The sequence below is a fragment of the Pogona vitticeps genome, chromosome 2 (genome assembly GCF_051106095.1).
Source record: "Pogona vitticeps strain Pit_001003342236 chromosome 2, PviZW2.1, whole genome shotgun sequence".
Classification (NCBI taxonomy): Eukaryota; Metazoa; Chordata; class Lepidosauria; order Squamata; family Agamidae; genus Pogona; species Pogona vitticeps.
The window spans coordinates 238,159,044-238,177,861 of NC_135784.1; the positions used below are offsets into that span (position 1 = coordinate 238,159,044).

The window sequence follows — 18,818 nt, forward strand, 5'->3', positions numbered from 1 at the left end:
AATCATTTAAAAAATTGCTGAAGACAGAGCAGAAAAAATGGATAGTGCAGAAAATTTGAATGGGCTTGATACTTGCCTTATAAACATTTAGCAGCTCAGCATGAATAAATGAAGATAATGTAAAACATCACTGAAACAGGTAAGAGTAATGTGAAGAAACTAAAAGAAATGAATAGAATAAACTATGTAGAAAGAAGAAGATGCAATAGCTTCTCTAGGGGAAAATGCCTAAGAAATGGAAAAGAGAAAATACCTGAGGAAAAGAAGAAGTACGTACATGAGTTTAATTAGAGGATCAGGTAGAGTAGAATACAAAAGAAATTAGGAAGGAAAGCAAGGGATGATCCATGAGTTGAAATGGACAATTAATAAAATCTAGGAACAAGAAAAAAATTAATGACCACATCTAGTACATGATCTGCCATGTATGTAGAAGAGAATGGGAACAGGAGGGCAAACTACAGAATAGCTAAGAACAGTGAGAAAATGAAACCTCTATACAGTATTACCAGATTGTGGATATTATGATCAGAATAAGAATAAGAGGAGAAGAAAATATTAAGAAAATATTAAGAAGCCAAAAGCTGAAATGCAATGTTGGATAGGGGGAAAGGAAATTGGGGGATGGGAAACTCACAGCAAGAAAATTATTTGTTGCTCAGTACCATGACTAGTATACTGAAAAAGAAAAGAAGAGAGAGGAAAATGGCAGTAGGATGATGAATGAAAACTGCACCCATTAAGGTGAGTCAGAGAGAGTGAGAGAGAGAGAACATGTTGTTAAGAGACACAGGAGTACCTGTCAATGGCAAGATGCATATCAGAACAAAAAATGGAAAGGAGACGAAAGAAATATCTTGAAGTACGCTAGCCTTATTAGACGCTGAATGATATTTCATCTATTTTCTTTCATCGCCGTATACTGACCAGGGGATAGAGATCGAACGGAAAAATAAACGGGATTGGATTCTAAGAGACATCACGTGCTGGTAAAACAGATTAATAGCATAGGAAAGATGGTTCTTGTCTAGTCCACCACTCTATCCACTACACAACACTGGGTATCTCATAGGAAAAGCAGGAGCATGAAAAAAAAAAGAATAAAATAAATGCATGTACACGTAGTCACACAAACACACAGAAGCCACGGTGATCGTAACCTCACCAATATATATTAGCTTGATTTAGGCTTTGTTGTTACCTGCAAGTATATTCTGAGTTATAGGGTCCTGTGAATTAATGACCTCCACAAAGTCCCACTGTCAACAGCCCCGCTCAGCTCTTGAAAACTCAAGGTCATGACTTCCTTTATTGAGTCAACCCATCTCTTATTTAGTCGTCTTGTTGCTTTTAGCTTTTCCCAGCATGATTGTCTTTTCCAATAAGTATTGTCTTTCCATTATGTGTCCAAAGCAGGATAGTGTCAGTTTAGTCATTTTACTTCTAGTATGAATTCAGGTTTGAATGAATCTTGAATCCATTTATGTCTCTTCATGGCAGTCCAGAGGATCTGCAAAGCTCATTTCCCTCTGCCCCCTGTCTGCTTTCTTCACTGTCCTGCTTTAGCATCTCCACAAAGTTACAAGGAGTATCATATTGTAGATTGTCTTCTGTATCGGGTTCTTCCACTTGAAGGTCTATTCTAGTTCCTTCAACACAGTCCTTCCAAGTCTCTGTCTGCTGTCTGATTTCGTGCCTTCCGTCTCAGATTGATGATTGAATCAAGATACAGAAAATATTTCTTAATTTTGATTTTTCCCTTGTCGACATTGAAGTGAGGTAATTCTTTGGTAGACATGATCTTCATCTTCCAAAACCTTGAGTATTACTTGTCTTGCATGTGAAGTTAATGCAATGCTCCTTTAAACTAGTATAATTACTGTAATTTGTAGTCCACACATGACTTTTGTGTAAAACAGATTAGGACTTGAAAGGCCTGCTTTTGCACTTTCTTCTTTCACCTCATGAGTTGTTTCAAGTCACTGCTTCTTTCTGCCAGTAACATGGTATAATCTGCATATTTTAGATTACTCGTATTTGTTCCACCAATTTTCCCTCCTCCATTTGAATCTAGTCAACTTTCTGTTTATATTCTCATGCAGACTTCTGTTCCAGAAGGCTTTTAACTGAAATAATATTAGCTGTGGGTCTGATGGCAATTTTATATATATTTTAATTATATTTTACTTGTTACATATCTTTATTGTATTTTAAATGCTGTAAGCCGCCCAGAGACCTTTGGGTAGTGTGGGCGGCATATAAATTAAATAAATAAAAATAATTAAAAAATTAATTAATTAATTAATGCCATCTTTACCAATGGAAACCATTCTGTTTCTAATCATTCTATTTTAACAGTAACTTCTTAAACAGAGGATAGATTATTCATAGCCATTTGTTTTAGAACAGTTTGTAGCTTTTCATGATCCATACAATCAAAGGCCTTGCTGTAATTTCTAAAGAACAGAGTGATATTCTTTTGAAATTCTTTGTTATGCCCCAGTATCCAGAGTTTATTTGCAATATGGTCTCTAGAGTTGCTCTCTTTTTGGTATTCAGCTTGAATGTTGGACATTTTTCTCTCCATGTATTATAGAAATCTTTATTGGAAAACCTGGAGTATCACTTAGCTTGCATGTGACGTTAATACAATGCTCTTTTAAACTAGTATAATACATTTGTAGCCTACACATAGCTTTTGTGTAAAATGGACTAGGACTAGGGAGACCAGATTCAAATTCCCACTCATCATTTTTCAGTGTAACCTTTTTCATGGTAAGCTGGTAAGGCTGCATCTGGAGTCTTGAGTACAGTTCTGGTCACCGCACCTCAAAAAAGATGTAGTGAAACTGGAAAAGGTGCAGAAGAGAACGACTAAAATGATGATTGGGCTGGGACATCTCCCTTATGAGGAAAGGCTACAGTGTTTGGGGCTCTTTAGTCTAAAGAAGAGGCTCCTGAGGGGGGACATGATTGAGATGTATAAAATTATGCAGGGGATGGATATAGTGGATAGAGGGAAGCTATTTTCCCTCTCATGCAATACTAGAGCCAGGGGACATCCACTCCAACTGAGTGTTTGGAGAGTGAGAACAGACAAAAGAAAATGTTTCTTTACCCTGCGCGTTGGAACCCCTTGCCACAAGATATGGTGATGGCATCTGGTCTAAATGCCTTTAAAAGGGGATTGGACAGATTTCTGGAGGGAAAGTCCGTCACAGGTTACAAGCCATAATGGGGATGTATAATCTTCAGGCTTAGAAGGAAGGTACCTCCAAATGCCAGATGCAGGGGAGGGGTATCAGGAGATAGCTATCTAGTTGTGTGCTCCCAGAGAAATCTGGTGGGGCCACTGTGAGATACGGGGAACTGGACTAGATGGCCCTTGGCCTGATCCAGCAGGGCTCCTCTTATGTTCTTATGTTAATATTATTGTTGCAAGGATAAAATGAGAGGGAGAGTAGTTGGGAGGGACCAGAGTCATCCAGAAGATAGCATTGTTGCATTGTTGTTCAGACTGGTGTTTTAAATAGTATTCTACTGGTGACCAGCATTTTGATTAATAAATTGCCCAAATGGTGTTTGTTGCATTCTTCACTGGTTATGCCATTTGCGTAGCATGAGGACGTTAGCAGCTCATAGGAGAAATATATAGACAGTCTAATAGCTGTTACATGCAACACAGAGTTCAGCAACTCTCTTCTGAACTCGTACATACTGCCTCTTTGATGCATCCCACCAGGCACCTTTAGATTTGCAATGGGTCCTTAGCCTACAATGAAGGACATTATCTGTTCACTATGGACTGTAGATGATGGGGCCTCCTTCATGTGAAAGATCCAAGTTCCTGCAGGTAAAATAATTACTAGTGATGAGTCCCTGGAGAGCTAATGCCTTTCTTAGCCGGCAACTTTGGATACATGAACAAATAGTTATCCATAGGAGGTATATGGTTTAATATGAAAAATATTGGCCTTTTCTGGCTCTGAGGAAAGTTTCTGAGGACATGATATTAGAGATATCGAATTTTTGGACTGCAGTGCTCAGACTTCACGCAGGATTCCCTCGGCCAGATATGGGGAGCTACAATACAAGTCCACAGAGTGTTTTCCATTTCTTACATGTGGACCACCATCATCATTTTTTTTTGTCTTTGAAGAAGAAGACTGCCCAAGTGGGGCTTGGGAGTGATAAGACCCAATGGAAGGTGGAAAGATTCAAGGGACGGGTAGTCTCACTGCTCACTAGACTATATCAGTGGTTCTCAAATGGTGTACTGTGGCACCCTGGGGTGCCGCCAAACCCATCTAGGGGGACACCACAGAATCCTCAGAAGTACTTCCACAATAATCCTTGGAAGTACTACTCAGGCTGGACTTCCCCACTCCATTCTCCCTCCCCCCCCAAAGTATTGTATTGGGGGAGCTGCAATCAGTGACCAGTAAGTCAAGGGAGATGGAAAGTGAAAAGGTTTGGGAACCACTAGAGATCACCTTGGAAGGACAGATCCTGAAGCTGAGGCTCCAGTACTTTGGCCATCTCATGAGAAGAGAAGACTCCTTGGAAAAGACTTAGATGTTGGGAAAGTGCGAAGGCAAGAGGAGAAGGGGACGACAGAGGATGAAATGGCTGGACAGTATCATCAAAGCTACCAACATGAATTTGACCCAACTCCGGGAGGCAGTGGAAGATAGGAGGGCCTGGCATGCTCTGGTTCATGGTGTCACAAAGAGTCGGACATGACTAAATGACTAAACGGCGATGACGAGAGATCACCTATGCAAACTTATTTTTTTGGTTGCAGTTCTCAGAATTTTGCCTGAGGGAATCCAGCACGAATGCTAGGAGTTGCAATCCAAGATAAAGAAACAATTTTTTAAAAAAATCCAAAAGTCCCATACCAACCCTGATTAATGAGCATCTTGTCAGGAATCTTAGTTTCATACTGGAAGTTCTGTATTCTTTTATGAGTTTTGAAGGCTTTGTCTTTCAAAATATTGCATAGTGGGAAGGTCAAAAGAGTTGCTGATGAAAGAAGGAAATCTAAATTACACAAGTATGAGCCCTTCGGGTAATGACTTTGCATGAAAGAGCGTTTTGTCACTGAATGTAATGGCAACTGACCAAAAGTAGACTGCAATTTTAAAAGGGCTCTTTTGGAGGGGGCCTGCCATCTCCTGCTATTAAAGTAAAAATGCATAGGGTACATTACCAGAACAGGAGGCTGCATGTACACTTTGCATCTGTGTGATTTATTGGATTACAAACTGGGGTATGCAGCTCTACAACCTTTAGAAACTCCTTGTGCCCTCCCATCCTGCTGTTCTTTCTCTCACTCTCTGTTCTTTTGTTCCACACCCATTCTTTTCCTTTCCTCCTCCTCCATGCAATGCTCATTCATTTCTTCTTCTACTCATTCTCTTCCTTTCCCTTTTATTAGGCATTAGGACCCTGCCCCTCCCGCCCTGCCTCTTGTTCTCCTCCGCTATTCAGAGAAAGAAGCATCATGGGGAGCTGCCTTGAAACCCTTTGGAGAAATGAATATTGCAAATGTGATTGTAGTTTTCTCCAGTGCTGTTTAGGGAAGACTGCCACCTAGAAACTGAAGATGGTATTGTTGATGATGGACAAATTTTAATTAGCTAAAATTAATTAGTCTACAGTACTTTCAAAAGAAATAGTGTGCATGCCCCTCGGGTCTCCTTCGTATCCATGCTAAGGTTCGAATGTTGAAAGTTCCTGGTCTTGGAGCTGTGGTGGAAACACATGGATGCACATTATTATGAATCCCATCAAGAATAAAAAGTGTTTTGTTTGCACATTGAACTGCTCTGTTTTTATTCTGTATTAACTAGCTTAAACATTTTGTTCTCAGATCTGCCTTTCTAAATGTGTTGCTTCGGTGACACTTCAGGCAAAGCAAAAAGCTGTCAATGTTTTAAGGAACTTGTACTGAGATATGTGAGAATTATACAAAAGGATGATGGGAGAAAAGGGTCCGGCATTCACCGTTCCTTCTTAGTTTTTCTCCTTTCAAGGACTTATTTATGTTTCATGTATGCCACGGTGTGTGGACTATCCTAGTGATAAACACATTTCAGATAGAATTTTGTCCACAAATTTATCTAAAAATGTTGCAAAGCTGGCCCAGCTTGTGATGGTGAGTTTCATAGTTTAACTATGGACTCCACAAATAAGCATTCCCCCTTTTCTCTCTTGAATCTCTCACCCACCAGCTTCTTTGGATACTCTTGTTTGTGTCTTACAAGAAAGGGAGGAGTTTGGTCTGATTCAGCAGGACTTTCCCCATGTCATTAGGTCTTGTGTTTCTGTATTTGTTAGCAGGGTTAGTAGTTACTCTGTCTTGTGTTGATCTGTGCAGTTAAAGGCAAGAAAGCAATGGGGAAGAGAGCGGCTTGAGGGAGAACAGATGGAAGAGGTAAGAATATGAGCAGAAGGAGGAATGCTTGTATGTGAACAAAGTTTATGGATCTAGTTTTAATAATGCTGAAGTGGAAGTCTGCATGGATAAGCTCAAATATCTGCCCTGTTTGCAAATCACTGAGGGCTGCAAGTTCACATGACCCATAGGCTGATGTTTGAAGTTCTTTTTGTACATATTTACTCTAATATGCAGGATGTAGCTATTTTGAACACCATTGCGACTGTCTTTGTGGTACCAGTTTTAATCTTGTGTGAAAAGATGGCTGTGTTTGATGAGTTAGTGTAAGCAGGAATGTCAAGGAAATACCACAGTGGTTTTTTGAAGTGGCCCTGATAAGGGGTTCACTTCAGATTTAAGCCAAGCATCACTGGCAATACTTCATCAAGCTTTCATAGGGGACAGTGCCTAACTCTGCTGACAGAGTACTCCTTCCTGCAATTAAAAATGAAACAAACACTACATAGAATGCTAGCTCACTGGCCACTACTAAGAGTAGCACTTAAAAAGACTTGCTCCATAGTTCAGTCAACAAACCGTATTACCTCAGCTGACAACATGGACTGACATCACCACTGTGATGTCAGCTGAAGCAAGCTGCGTTGTCTCCTGCTGGGTAGCTGAGCCAGTCCAGGCTACAGTGGTGCCCCGCTAGACGATTACCCTGCAAAACGATGAATATGCATGATGATGAGTTTTTGCAATCACCATTGCGCTTCACAAAACATTGTTTCCTATGGGCGTTTTTCGCTGGACGATGTTTCAGTCCATGCTTCGCAATACTTTTTTTTTCTGGGACCGATACTTCGCAAGACGACGATTTTAACAGCTGATCGGCAACTTCGCAAAACAGTTGTTTTCGGGACCGATGCTTCACAAGACAGCAATTTAAACAGCTGATTGGCGCTTCACAAAATGGCTTCCGCATGGGCAATTTTCTCAAAATGACGACTATTTTCCCCATTGGAACGCATTAAACGAATTTCAATGCATTCCAATGGGGAATCACATTTTGCATCCCTGCAAGACAATGTTTTCGCTAAACGGATTAATATCGTCTTGCAGGGCACCACTGTACATCTAAGACAGGGGATGTAGAGTGAAGTCTGTGGGCCCCCAAAGCCATATTTAGCTCTCCCATCCTGCCTCAAAAATGTGCAAACTTTTATATAGGGACAAATGAATATTCTGCCCCTGGTGCCCTGAGGAGGAGCAGTTTCTGCAGTGGGAGGGGTTGCAAGTCCACGAACACACACTGTAATCTGGAGGAGTAAAGGGCCGGGTATTTCCAGCTTTGTTCTGTTTAAAGTTCCTTTTCCTCCATTCCCCCCTTACCTTTCTGATCATTTCTAGGTCTAATGGGGCCCTTTGGTTCTTCAGATGTTACCCCTACCAGTTCTGGCACCGTGGTTTTGTTTGTATGGTCATTTATCCCAGAGTAAAGCAGGGGCACAGGAAATGTTTGCTTTTATTTATGAAATGCCTCTCCCTTTTTGCTTCTAATATCTTTATGTATATAATTTTTTAATCCCTGAACATATCTGAAGGATGTTCTGTACTTGTAACCTCAGGACATACAGGCATGTAAATAAGCCTTGGAATAAATCCAGGAACTCTTGTAGATGTGAAAAAGAGAGAATATTATTTAACTGGAGCTGTACCCATGCTTAGGTAGACAGTTTACCTACAAATGTGTTGCCTGCTGGTGTTCTATTTGGTAGTGATTTAAGACAGTCTTGATTCTGATTGATCAGTTAGATAGAAATTAATTGTTTAGCAGTTATTTTTAACTGAGAAGCAGTTATTTTAACAGTTTTGAGTGAAAGGAGAAGCTCTTTATAAGATCTCTGTGTCTGTTATCATTATATTTCTTTCTAAGCAGAGAATATTTACATAACCCCATATGATATGTATCGTACTGTAGTTAAATAATAATGGTGCTTTTTTCTCTCTTCCTTTTTCTTTTTGGAAAAAATATATTTGCCTAAAGAAGGGGAAAGTAGAGCCTAATGCCAGTTGTGTGTTTTAAACTGTGTCATGAAAGGATCCCGAAGCCGTACAAGATGGAAATTTAATTTTCTGTCATGCGTTGACACTTGAGCACTGGCTGTGTCAAGGAACTCTCAATGCAGCAAGTGCTTATTGTTGACCATCATTCACTCTTTAATTGCTGGACTGAGTCTGTTGTTATTGTTCTTCATATTTCCTTTCCTTTTGGAAAGAGATGTACAGTTGAGGAGATGCAGAGTTCTAAGAAAGCCAGAGGTCATCCGCTACGGATGGGACTTTTGGATTTTTAAACTCCAAGTCCCAGCATTCTCCTAAAAAACTCCCAGGCAGAATTCTGTGAATCCCAAGGAACACTGGAGCATACACCTTATGGCTTTGTTTGAAGCCCCTTGACTGACAGCATGGTTAAGTAATGCAAATGGCAAAATAAGAGATTATAAGGGAGGTTTTATTTTAAACTCAGTAAAATTACCAGGGCTTGAAAAATCCACTCGTCTGTGATGAGTGAAAAAAATGCTGCTTGATGAGCCACAGCTCTCTCCCTCCTTGCCTCCTTACCCTCAGTCCATCTCTCTCTCTCTGATCGTGCTGTTCTCCCCTCCCACGTCCCATTTCAAAAGAAAAAACAGCCCTCTTCTTGTGAGAAGAGAGTTTGAGCAGCACATGGATATATAGCTCCACAGGAAAATATACAGTACAGTGGGGTCTCGACCTACGGAATTAACCCGTATTGGAACGGAGTCCGTAGGTTGAAAAGTATGCAGGTCGAAAATGCATTCCCCATAGGAATGCATTGAAAACCATTTAATCCGTAACCTGCCCAAGAACCCCCCCCACAAAATTGAAATAACATATAAAAAAAACCCCTTACCTTTCTGAAGCCTTCCAGGGGTCCCCTGCCGCCACCATCACCGCTGCTGGACGACTCTGAGGCTTTGGCGCGGCTGCCAGAGGCCTCTCAGAGCTCCCCCCCCGCCGACACAGGCTTTCCCAGGGTGGACCGGGCCTACCAGGGGAGGCTTCTGGGACTCCTGGGAGTCCGAGCATGGCTGGGATCGCCCGGCACGGCTCGGCTCCCAGCAGCGGGGGTGGGGGACCTCCGGATGCCTTCCAAGGCTTCTCTGGAAGGCATCCGGAGGTCCCCCCCCCCCGCCACCGATAGTGGCTCCGAAGCACTATCGGTGGTGGTGGGGCCTCCGAGATGCCTTCCATGGCGGCGGAGCAGCCTTGGAAGGCATCCCGATGCATGACCTACGGCCTACAGACTGGAAGGGGGAGGCAGGGAAAGCGCCAAATTTTAATTTGGCACCTTCCCTGCCTCCCCCTTCTGGTCCGTAGGTAGATTCTCTGGCTGCAAGTCGAAGTAAAACTTTGTGGCCGGAGACCTCCGTAGGTCGAAAAGAACGTAAGTGGAGCCGACCATAGGTCGAGACTCCACTGTACTGTAGTCCCATGCTGGAGAATATGGAGATTCCCTGCTCCCAATTTCAACCCAGCAACCTGACTCCTTAAGAGGCCGAGTGCTTTTGCTTTCAGTTTTATTTTTGCTGGAGACATTCAAAAGAAAGGCATTCAAAATACAAGCTTCATGACCCCACAGGCATGCAAGTAATAAAGCAACCCAAGTCCGAGGGTATATTTAATTTGGATTTATACACATTGTTATGTAGAAAGTGCCTAGTTTAAATTTAAATTTAAGTTTAAGCATAAATTGCAAGGCTATAGTCTGGTCATGCTGACTGGTGAAATTTTTGACTGACTGGTGAGACATTCTAAAATTTTGCAAGCCCCGAAAATTACTATTTTAGAGAAAGATATGCCAGCATTATAAAGTAGGCAAAGTATACATGTATTAACCATTAAAATGTTGCTTTACAGTAACATAAAAAGTGACCTAGAAGTCAAATTCATCTTTTCATATTTATTGATTTAAAATATTTTTACTCTACTTTTCTTCTAAAAAGGGACTCAAGACAGCTTACAGCTTTAAAAGACAATATTTAAAAGCTTAAAGTAAGCATAGAAATATTTTTTTAAAATCAAACAAATATCACACTAAAAATGGAAAAATAAAATCAATTCGAAAAACACATTCAAAGCCACAAGGCACAGTATGCCACTTAAAAACCTCTCTCAGACAGAGAGTCTCTAAGAGAAAGCATGCCTAAAGAGAAAGGTCTTCATCTGTGTGATTAGGTTCTTCTAAAATTGGTAACGGTTCCTTCATTTTGGCGGGAATGAGAGATGGAGATGGTTTTAAATATCTAACTGCTTCAACTTTATTTTCATCAACCTCTGGATTAATAAGGTTAAATGGGTCAAAACAGCTTAACTCAGGGATTGTTTTATAACTCAGGATCTTCACTTTGGGCATAAATATGTCACTCCTCACATTGGGGCTGGACCCAAGCGTTTGTGGTCGGTCATCAGTCTCATAAGGGTGCTCCTCACTGCACCGTCCCACAACAAGGGTGTCTCACCCAGTCCCCTTCTGGGGGTGGGTTGTTGTAGGAGGGACCGTTGACGGATCACTTTCCTCTCTCCACCTTGTCCATTCTAATGGTTTTAACACCTTCCCCTCTGTGTTGGGTGAGGCGGGATCAGGTAGCAATCCCCCTCCTGTCTTAAGATTCGGGAATTTTCTCAACAAATCACAGACCTTGCTAGTCGCTTCATCATCCCCATCTGTCTGCACTGCGCTGTCTTTCGTTTCTCTCCCTTTCTTGTGAGTTTCCACTCTAAATTCCTGTGCTTCGCTCCACTCTTTTATAGCCTCCTCTCACACTATCATCTTGCTCCTCCCCTTTGTCTCCTTCCTTGTCTTCCACCAAGCACACCTCTATCGCTTTCCCCCCTTCACCTCCTCCTCTTCTGTTTTTATCAGTTTCCCCTCTATGCATCCGAACGTCTCTTCTTGTCTATCCTTTGCTGAGGATGGCACACTAGCCTCCTGTCCTTCGCACACACACCCCAACGAGTGGGCCATCCTCTCTTCTGCTTCTGCGCTCCGTCTCCCTGTCAGGAAAAAATAATCTGCGTTAGTATGGGTACTACCCTTCTTGTACTGCACCTTGAACGTGAATGGTTGGAGGCTTAAGTACCAACGTGTCAGCCTATGGTTAGTGTCCTTCATCCGATTTAACCATTTCAATGGGGCGTGGTCTGTGACCAACGTGAAAGGAGCCCCTAGTATGTAGTATCTAGGTGTCTGTAATGTCCGCTTAGCTGCCAGAGCCTCCTTTTTAATGGTGGCATACCTCTGATCTTGTGTACTCAACTTCTTACTAAGATACATTATTGGATACTCTACTTCCCCCTTAATTTGTGACAACACTGCCCCTATTCCTCTGTCAGAAGCGTCTGTTTGCACTATAAAAGGTAAATTAAAATTGGGAGCATACCTACTTGGAAGTTCTGCCAATATTTCCTTCAGCTCCACAAAAGCTTGGTGCTCCTCTTTTCCCCAGGTTATCTTATTCAATTTTCTCTTTCTAGTTAGATCCGTAAGTGGAGCTGCTATTTCTGCAAAGTTAGGGACAAATTGGCGATAATATCCTGCCAAACCCAGAAATTGCTGTACCTCCTTCTTAGTTTGAGGTACTACCCAGGCAGTTACCTTATCAACTTTGTCAGACACTGGTTGGATTTTTCCTTGCTCTTCCTGGAACCCCCAAAACGTTACTCCCTTCTGAGCTATCTTACATTTTATGGGGTTCATTCTTAACCCTGCTCTTCCTAATTTGGTCAGTACCCTGCGGAGGTGAGATAGATGCTCCTCCCAACTGTTGCTGTAAATCAAGATGTCATCTATGTAGGCCCCTGAGAATTCCCTCGCTGGTTCTGACACCTTGTCCATCAATCCCTGGAAGGTAGCTGCGGCGCCATGCAACCCAAATGGCATTCGGGAGAAATGGAATAGCCCTTTGGGGGGTGACAAAGGCTGTCTTCTCTTTGTCCTCCTCCCTCAGGGGAATCTGTTTCCCCCCTTCACCTCTTCCTCTTCTGTTTTTATGAGTTCCCCCTCTACGCATCCAAACGTCTCTTCTTGTCTATCCTTTGCTGAGGATGGCACACTAGCCTCCTGTCCTTCACATTCTCTTTGTGAAAAGACAGCAAAGATGGAGCCAGCCTGGCTTCCCATGGGAGAGAGTTTCAAAGTCTGGGAGTAGCGATAGAACTGAACAGGCTGTAAAGGCTGTGGGATCTAGAGAAACACCTCATCTGATGATCTTAACACAGGGAAGACTTATAAAGGGACACTTGTTTCTTGAGATAGCTTGGACCCAAGCTGTTTAGGGCTTTATAGGTTAAAACCAGCACTTTGAATTGTACCTCAAATGGATTGGCAGTCAGTGGAACTGCTGCAATGAAGAGGGGAGGTTATATGATCCTTGTGAGCAGCCTCAGTTAACAATTTGGTTGCATTGTTTTGGACCCACTGAAGTTGCTGAACACTTTCTGAAGGCAACCCCAAATAGAACACATCACAGTATTCCAGCCAGGGTGTGAGTAAGGCATGTGTCACCATAGTCAGATCAGACCTCTCAAGGAACAGACACAGCTGATGCACCAGTATGGCAGCACTTTACGCTCTTATTGTTTCATAGGATGATTCTTAGCACACAAGAGTTACTGGAGAACTCAATACATTGTAATGCATCCCTGTGTTTGGTTTGATGGCAAAGGTCAGCAGTAAGAATGGGTGCAGCATAATTTTTTATTGTTAGCCCATTTCTCTTACAAGGCAACACTTGTAGAATATAACAGCAGGAGGAGCAAAAACTACAATTGCCTTCCTTTCCAGATGTTTTTAGATCTGGGAGGTGTAATACCGGGGCAACCTCATGCCACCCTGTCTCCCTCCAGGTGTTTGCTGAATGATGATTTCCATCAATTGTAGCCAGCTCAGTCAGTGGCAAGGCATGATGGGAGTAGAAGTTCATCCATGTTTGGAGCAGGGGCAAAAGTTCCGCACCTTATCCTAATGGGATTAAAAAATACAATAAGAAAGTAAAATCTCAGAGTGAAGAGATTTTATTGCAATGGGAGAAGGTTGCATGTTTCAGTTCCTTAGAAGTTCCTGTTCTCCATGAGCAGAGGTTCCTGTGTCTGCTTTTGTGCAGACTGAAATGGATGTTACTATTTCTCTGGCATCTGAAGCCAATCCGAACAACTCAGAAATGACATTTTAAACGCATTCGTTCTTTACATGTTCTGTCCTTTTAAGTGCATATGCTCTATATGTGACCATAATGTTATATTTGAATTAATTATATGTGAATTTCGTTGTATGGGTATACTGTGTATATACTTACAATGACAATAAATCATTATTATTATATTTGCAACTTGTTACTCACAAACTTTCCCTTCTCTTTCATTTTCAGGCAGAAATTGTCAAGAGGCTGAATGCCATCTGTGCCCAGGTCATTCCCTTCTTATCCCAGGAGGTAAGGGAGGGTCGTTCACATGTACTGACTTCGGAATTACTTCAGATAATTGTTTTAATTGACAGAGATCAGTGAGGTCTCTCTGGTTGCATGATGGTTGCAAAAGATTTTTATTCATGTCTCTTCAGTTTCGTTCCTAGCTATCATCTCGTTATGTGAATATTCACTTGGATATCATATGCACACATGCAACAGTTTAAAAGAGTGATCTTAAATATCTGTGCCAGTAGCTCCCCAGCCCTCTGCGTCAATATAAAGTCAGAATAATTAGACTGTAGGATTAGACTCCTCTTCAACCATCAGTCTGGTTCCGATAGAAGTCAGCTGGATGCCTCTTGAAACTCATAAGCAGGACATAAACATTATAGTCATCCTACATTGTGCCTTCCCTCTACACCAGCTGTTCCCAAACATCCTTGGATTGCAACTCCCAGAGGCCTTCACCACTAACTGTGCTGGCAAGGGCTTCTAAAAGTTACAGTCCAAAAACATCTGGGGACCCAAGGTTGGGAACCACTGCTGTACACCTTACGTATACTAATTAGACCAGAATTTGGAAAAGTAATGTTTTTGGCCTATAGCTTCCAGAATTCCCTAGCCAGTGGCCATGCTACTGGAGATCTGAGAGATCTTGTCTTAAAATTAACCTTCCCTACCACTGAATTTGGAAATATACTGCTGCTGAACATGGATGTCCTTGTGAGCTGTTTTGATGACAGCTATTGAGACCAATGAATGTGTCTGGTCCTTTTTCCCCCCTTTCTACCTGTCAAAATCAGTAACCAGGCCCATGATGTGGAAAGCTGAATTCCAGAATTCCAGAGTTGTAGAGAGTCAGTAGCATCCTGCATCCAACACTATTTAGTCTCATAGCTGTATGCTTTAGGATTAGGTAGTAAGTTACATAAAAATGTTTCTCTGTCATGTTGATGCATGGATTCTCAGAAATATGACTCCGTCGAGCTGGCACCTAATAGGATATATTGAAAAATTGCGGGAAAGGCATGATTTGTGCAACATTATTGACAATTGCTGTTAAGCTTGGCAGAAAATATGAAGAACCATCAACTACTGATGCTACTGACAGTAAACAGCCTAATGCAGTCTCTCCCCTTTCCTACATCCTTTAGCTGCTGCTCAGTAGTAAAGCAAATGCATTGTATTCAAAGGGCCCTAAATGCACTCCCCATCTAGAGTCTATAGGTAGGGCTAGTGGGTGCTTATATATTAGTATATAAGCAGCATCCTTTCTAGACCTCTGGAGGGCTGTTGCCAGTCATAGACAGTTTCCAGCTAACTGGACCAATGGTAGGTTACGTTTCTGTCCACTAAAATCATTCATATACTTTAAAGAGAGAGAGAGAAAAAAACCTTGTTAAAATGTGCATTTGAGGGGAGAAGATATATCCCTAAGTATATATCCTGTTTCCCTGAAAATAAGACCTAACCTGAAAATAAACCCTAGTATGGTTTTTCAAGATGCTCGTAATATAAGCCCTACCCCCAAAATAAGCCCTAGTTAAGTGAAACCCCACCCTCTACCATTATGCAGCAACTGGAATAAGATGGCATGACTGTAAAATAAAACATCCCCTGAAAATAAGCCCTAAAATTAATATAAGACCCCGTCTTATTTTCAGGGAAACACAGTATGATTTCCTTGAAATGAAGCCATGATTTCCTAGCAGATGACTTTTAACAGAAACTAGCTCCCCTTGCCCCAATAATGTGTTGTGATTGACTTGTGGAGAAATAGAAATATATGAGTCTTTGGGCAATTAAAATGTCATGTAGATTAATAGCAGATGAAACTTTGTTTGTTGGGTTGGTTGTGGAGGGCAGGGTAGATTAAATTGGCAGAACTTTAAGACAGCTTTTCATGTTTAAATACTTTTGTCTGTCTTATGGTTAGTTCTCATTTTTCTCTCTTAGGAATTCTCTTTTATAGCAGAATTTCGGAATATGTGTTCATGATTGATTCCTTCACCAGTTCTCATTAGTAATGACAACACGTGTTGCAGTCATGGCACCTTAGACCAGGGTGGGCAGTTGTGACCCTCTGTGTGTTTCTAGCCTATAACTTCTATCAGCTTATCCTGCATAGCTAGTGCTCAGGAGTTATGGGAGGAGTACTTTAAAAGAAAATCAGGGGAAAATGTATTTGTTCAACTTGGCTTTAAACATTTTTATTGATTAATTTAATCAGGGTCAACATGGAGTTTTATCTTGAGGAGCATTTATTTTTTCAAGATATTTATTTAGATTTTTGGACCACACACTCTCAAAGGCAAAAGTACCCCCTGCTAGAAAGCCCACATAGCAGAATGGAATGAAAGAATAATACTTAGTGATTTTTATCACTCTTGGCCAATGTAAACTGAGTCACAAAGGTCAACCCAAATAAATATAACTATGCTTCCATATGGTGCTCAGGTTTGGATGTTAAGTTTATAGTTAAGTATAAGTTTATACTCGCTGGGTATCTTTAAAAACCAACTAAAAATGTGGATGTTTCGGCAGGCCTTCCCTCCAGCTAATCCCAGCTAATTCCCTCCAGCCAATCCCTGATGTTTTCCTTTTCTTTCTTTATTGTGAATTACTTTGTTTGTTTTCCATCTTGTTGAAGCTGTTTATTGTATAATAATTCTCTTTTATCTATATATGTATTCATGTATGTTATGATGTAAGCCGCCTAGAGTGGTCGTAATTGACCAGATAGGTGGGATATGAATGAATGAATGAATGAATGAATGAATGAATGAATGAATGAATAAATAAATAAATAAATAAATAAATAAATAAATAAATAAATAAATAAAATAGTGAGAATGCATTCCATTATTGTAGAGAGGGGAGTTTGCTAAAGTGTCACTTATATTGCATCATTGATGCAAAGATGGCTGTTATCAGGAAAGTAACCAGTGGATCTTAGAAACTGGAATGCAGTCTCTAAATATACATTGGGGCTAAACCACTTATCCTTTATAAGTTACAATCAACAAGCTATGCAGTGACAGGAAAGAGAGCCAGTGCAAATATGGGAATATTAGGCTAAATGTCTCCTCATGATCCACAACCTTTAGATGATTACTGAAATCATTTAAAAAGACAATTAAAAACTTGGCTATTTAGGCAGGCCTTCCCTCCAGTCAGCTAAGTCTTTTTATTTCTTGTTATCTTACCCATCTTGGTAATTTTTTCTTAAATTAATTGTTTTAATTAATATAGTAACTGTATTTTTAATGATTATATATATTTTATATTGATTTTTATGTTGTAAGCCGCCCTGAGTAGACATGGTCTAGAGGGGCGGGGTATAAATTTAATAAATAAATTTAATAAATAAATAAATAAATAAATAAATAAATAAATAAATAAATAAATAAATAAATAAATAAGTAAATAAGTAAATAAATAAATAAATATAGCATCTGAAACTTCTTGATTTTTCAGAAAGCATTAGGCTTGCAGAATTGAAAGACATTTTGCCACTACTGGGCTTCCAGGTTATAGCAGTGGATCAGAAGCAGCCTGTGGCTGCTAACCCGAGGGTGCAGTCAGATCTCATTTAGGGTGAGGAGTCAATGATCTTCTCTTGTTCATAAAACTGTTTGATTATGATGGCCTTTGTGTGTCGGAATCTATGTTCATCTGACTTGCTTGCAACAAATAGCTCAGTGTCAACAGGCAAGTGTAAAGCTACAATAGACAGAACTGAGTTAGCATTTTTGGATAGCTCAGTGGCTTAGGTATCTGTTTGTGGAGTTAGAGGTTAGAGGTTGTATCCCCCCACCCTACCTCCTTGACAGGGGCTGGATTTAATGATTCATAGGATCCCTTCCAGCTCTGCAGTTCTAAGATGATGATGATGAGCTTGTGTTATGTGTAAGTCACTGAGGTTAATTGCCAGAATCCAACTGGTGATTTACTATTGTGTAAGTGAAATGGTGGAATTCCTGGGGGCATTACTACTAATTAATAGGTGCTGGTTGTGTTCTTTGGCATGCACCCAGGAATACAATGAGTACCTGATTAATTAGTTAGATTTTTCCACCTGCAGCTTATGTCATTTCACTTAGGCAAGAATAAATTACCAATTGGATTCTAGCCAGTTTGTGTATGTGTACATGTATAGCAACATGCATGTTAAAAATAGTATTAATTTGAAATAAACCCCTTCATTTTGGAAAGGAAAGCAAGAGATGATGTATTGCATTTAATGCTAATTCAGGCTGCAGTAAATATGTCTGGCTGGACAAGAAGGTAGATATGAATCTCTTGTTAGATTTCTGGGTGGTTTGCACTAGATTTCCTTATCTTTTGACTCCCAGTTGTTCAATAGTAGTAACAAAAAGGATGCTTTCCTCTGTCTTCTTAATTAGGTTGCTGAAATAAATCAAAATTGGGAGAAAATAAAGAGTAGCTTATATGTGAAAGTAGTGTACTCAGTTCTGGTGCTGTAGACAAATTCTTGATGCAAAGGACCAAATTCTTTCATCCTTCTAGGCATATGTCTACTCTGGTCCACTATTTTGTATCTGACTCTGCTTTGTAGACCTGCAAACTCTTTTTTAAACAAACAAACACCTGTACCAAAGTGGAACTCCAAGAGCCTGAAGTTTATCCATTATCTGCAATACTGCAATATGATCAAATATAGTATTAAACAGTAATTCTAAGCACCTGCTTCTTGGTGCCTTACATTCCTCACTGACTTGTTTGTTTGAAAGCTACTTTAAATATTCCCTTTAGAAGCCTGCCAATTATTTCTGTCTTCTGCTTTCTTTATTGTGTTCCAACACACAAATGAGGTTCTTCCCTGCTTGAATTGGCAGTGGTGGGTGTGAATGTTGTTTTCTTTTGATGTCCTTATTTTTAAGGTACTTTCCATTAAAATTGGAAGTCTGGCTGAGGCA

General features: G+C 40.7%; 1 protein-coding gene across 8 annotated transcripts in view; it reads left to right on the plus strand.

The window, feature by feature from the left end:
* LOC110075998 (TLE family member 4, transcriptional corepressor) overlaps positions 1-18,818 on the plus strand; it is a 172,416-nt gene that overhangs the window by 42,132 nt on the left and 111,466 nt on the right. For all 8 annotated transcript variants that reach the window (XM_072992242.2, XM_072992243.2, XM_072992244.2 and 5 more), the window contains exon 5: positions 13,840-13,902. In XM_072992242.2, the coding sequence (XP_072848343.1) occupies positions 13,840-13,902 (63 nt within the window). The remainder of the gene's footprint in view (positions 1-13,839; positions 13,903-18,818) is intronic.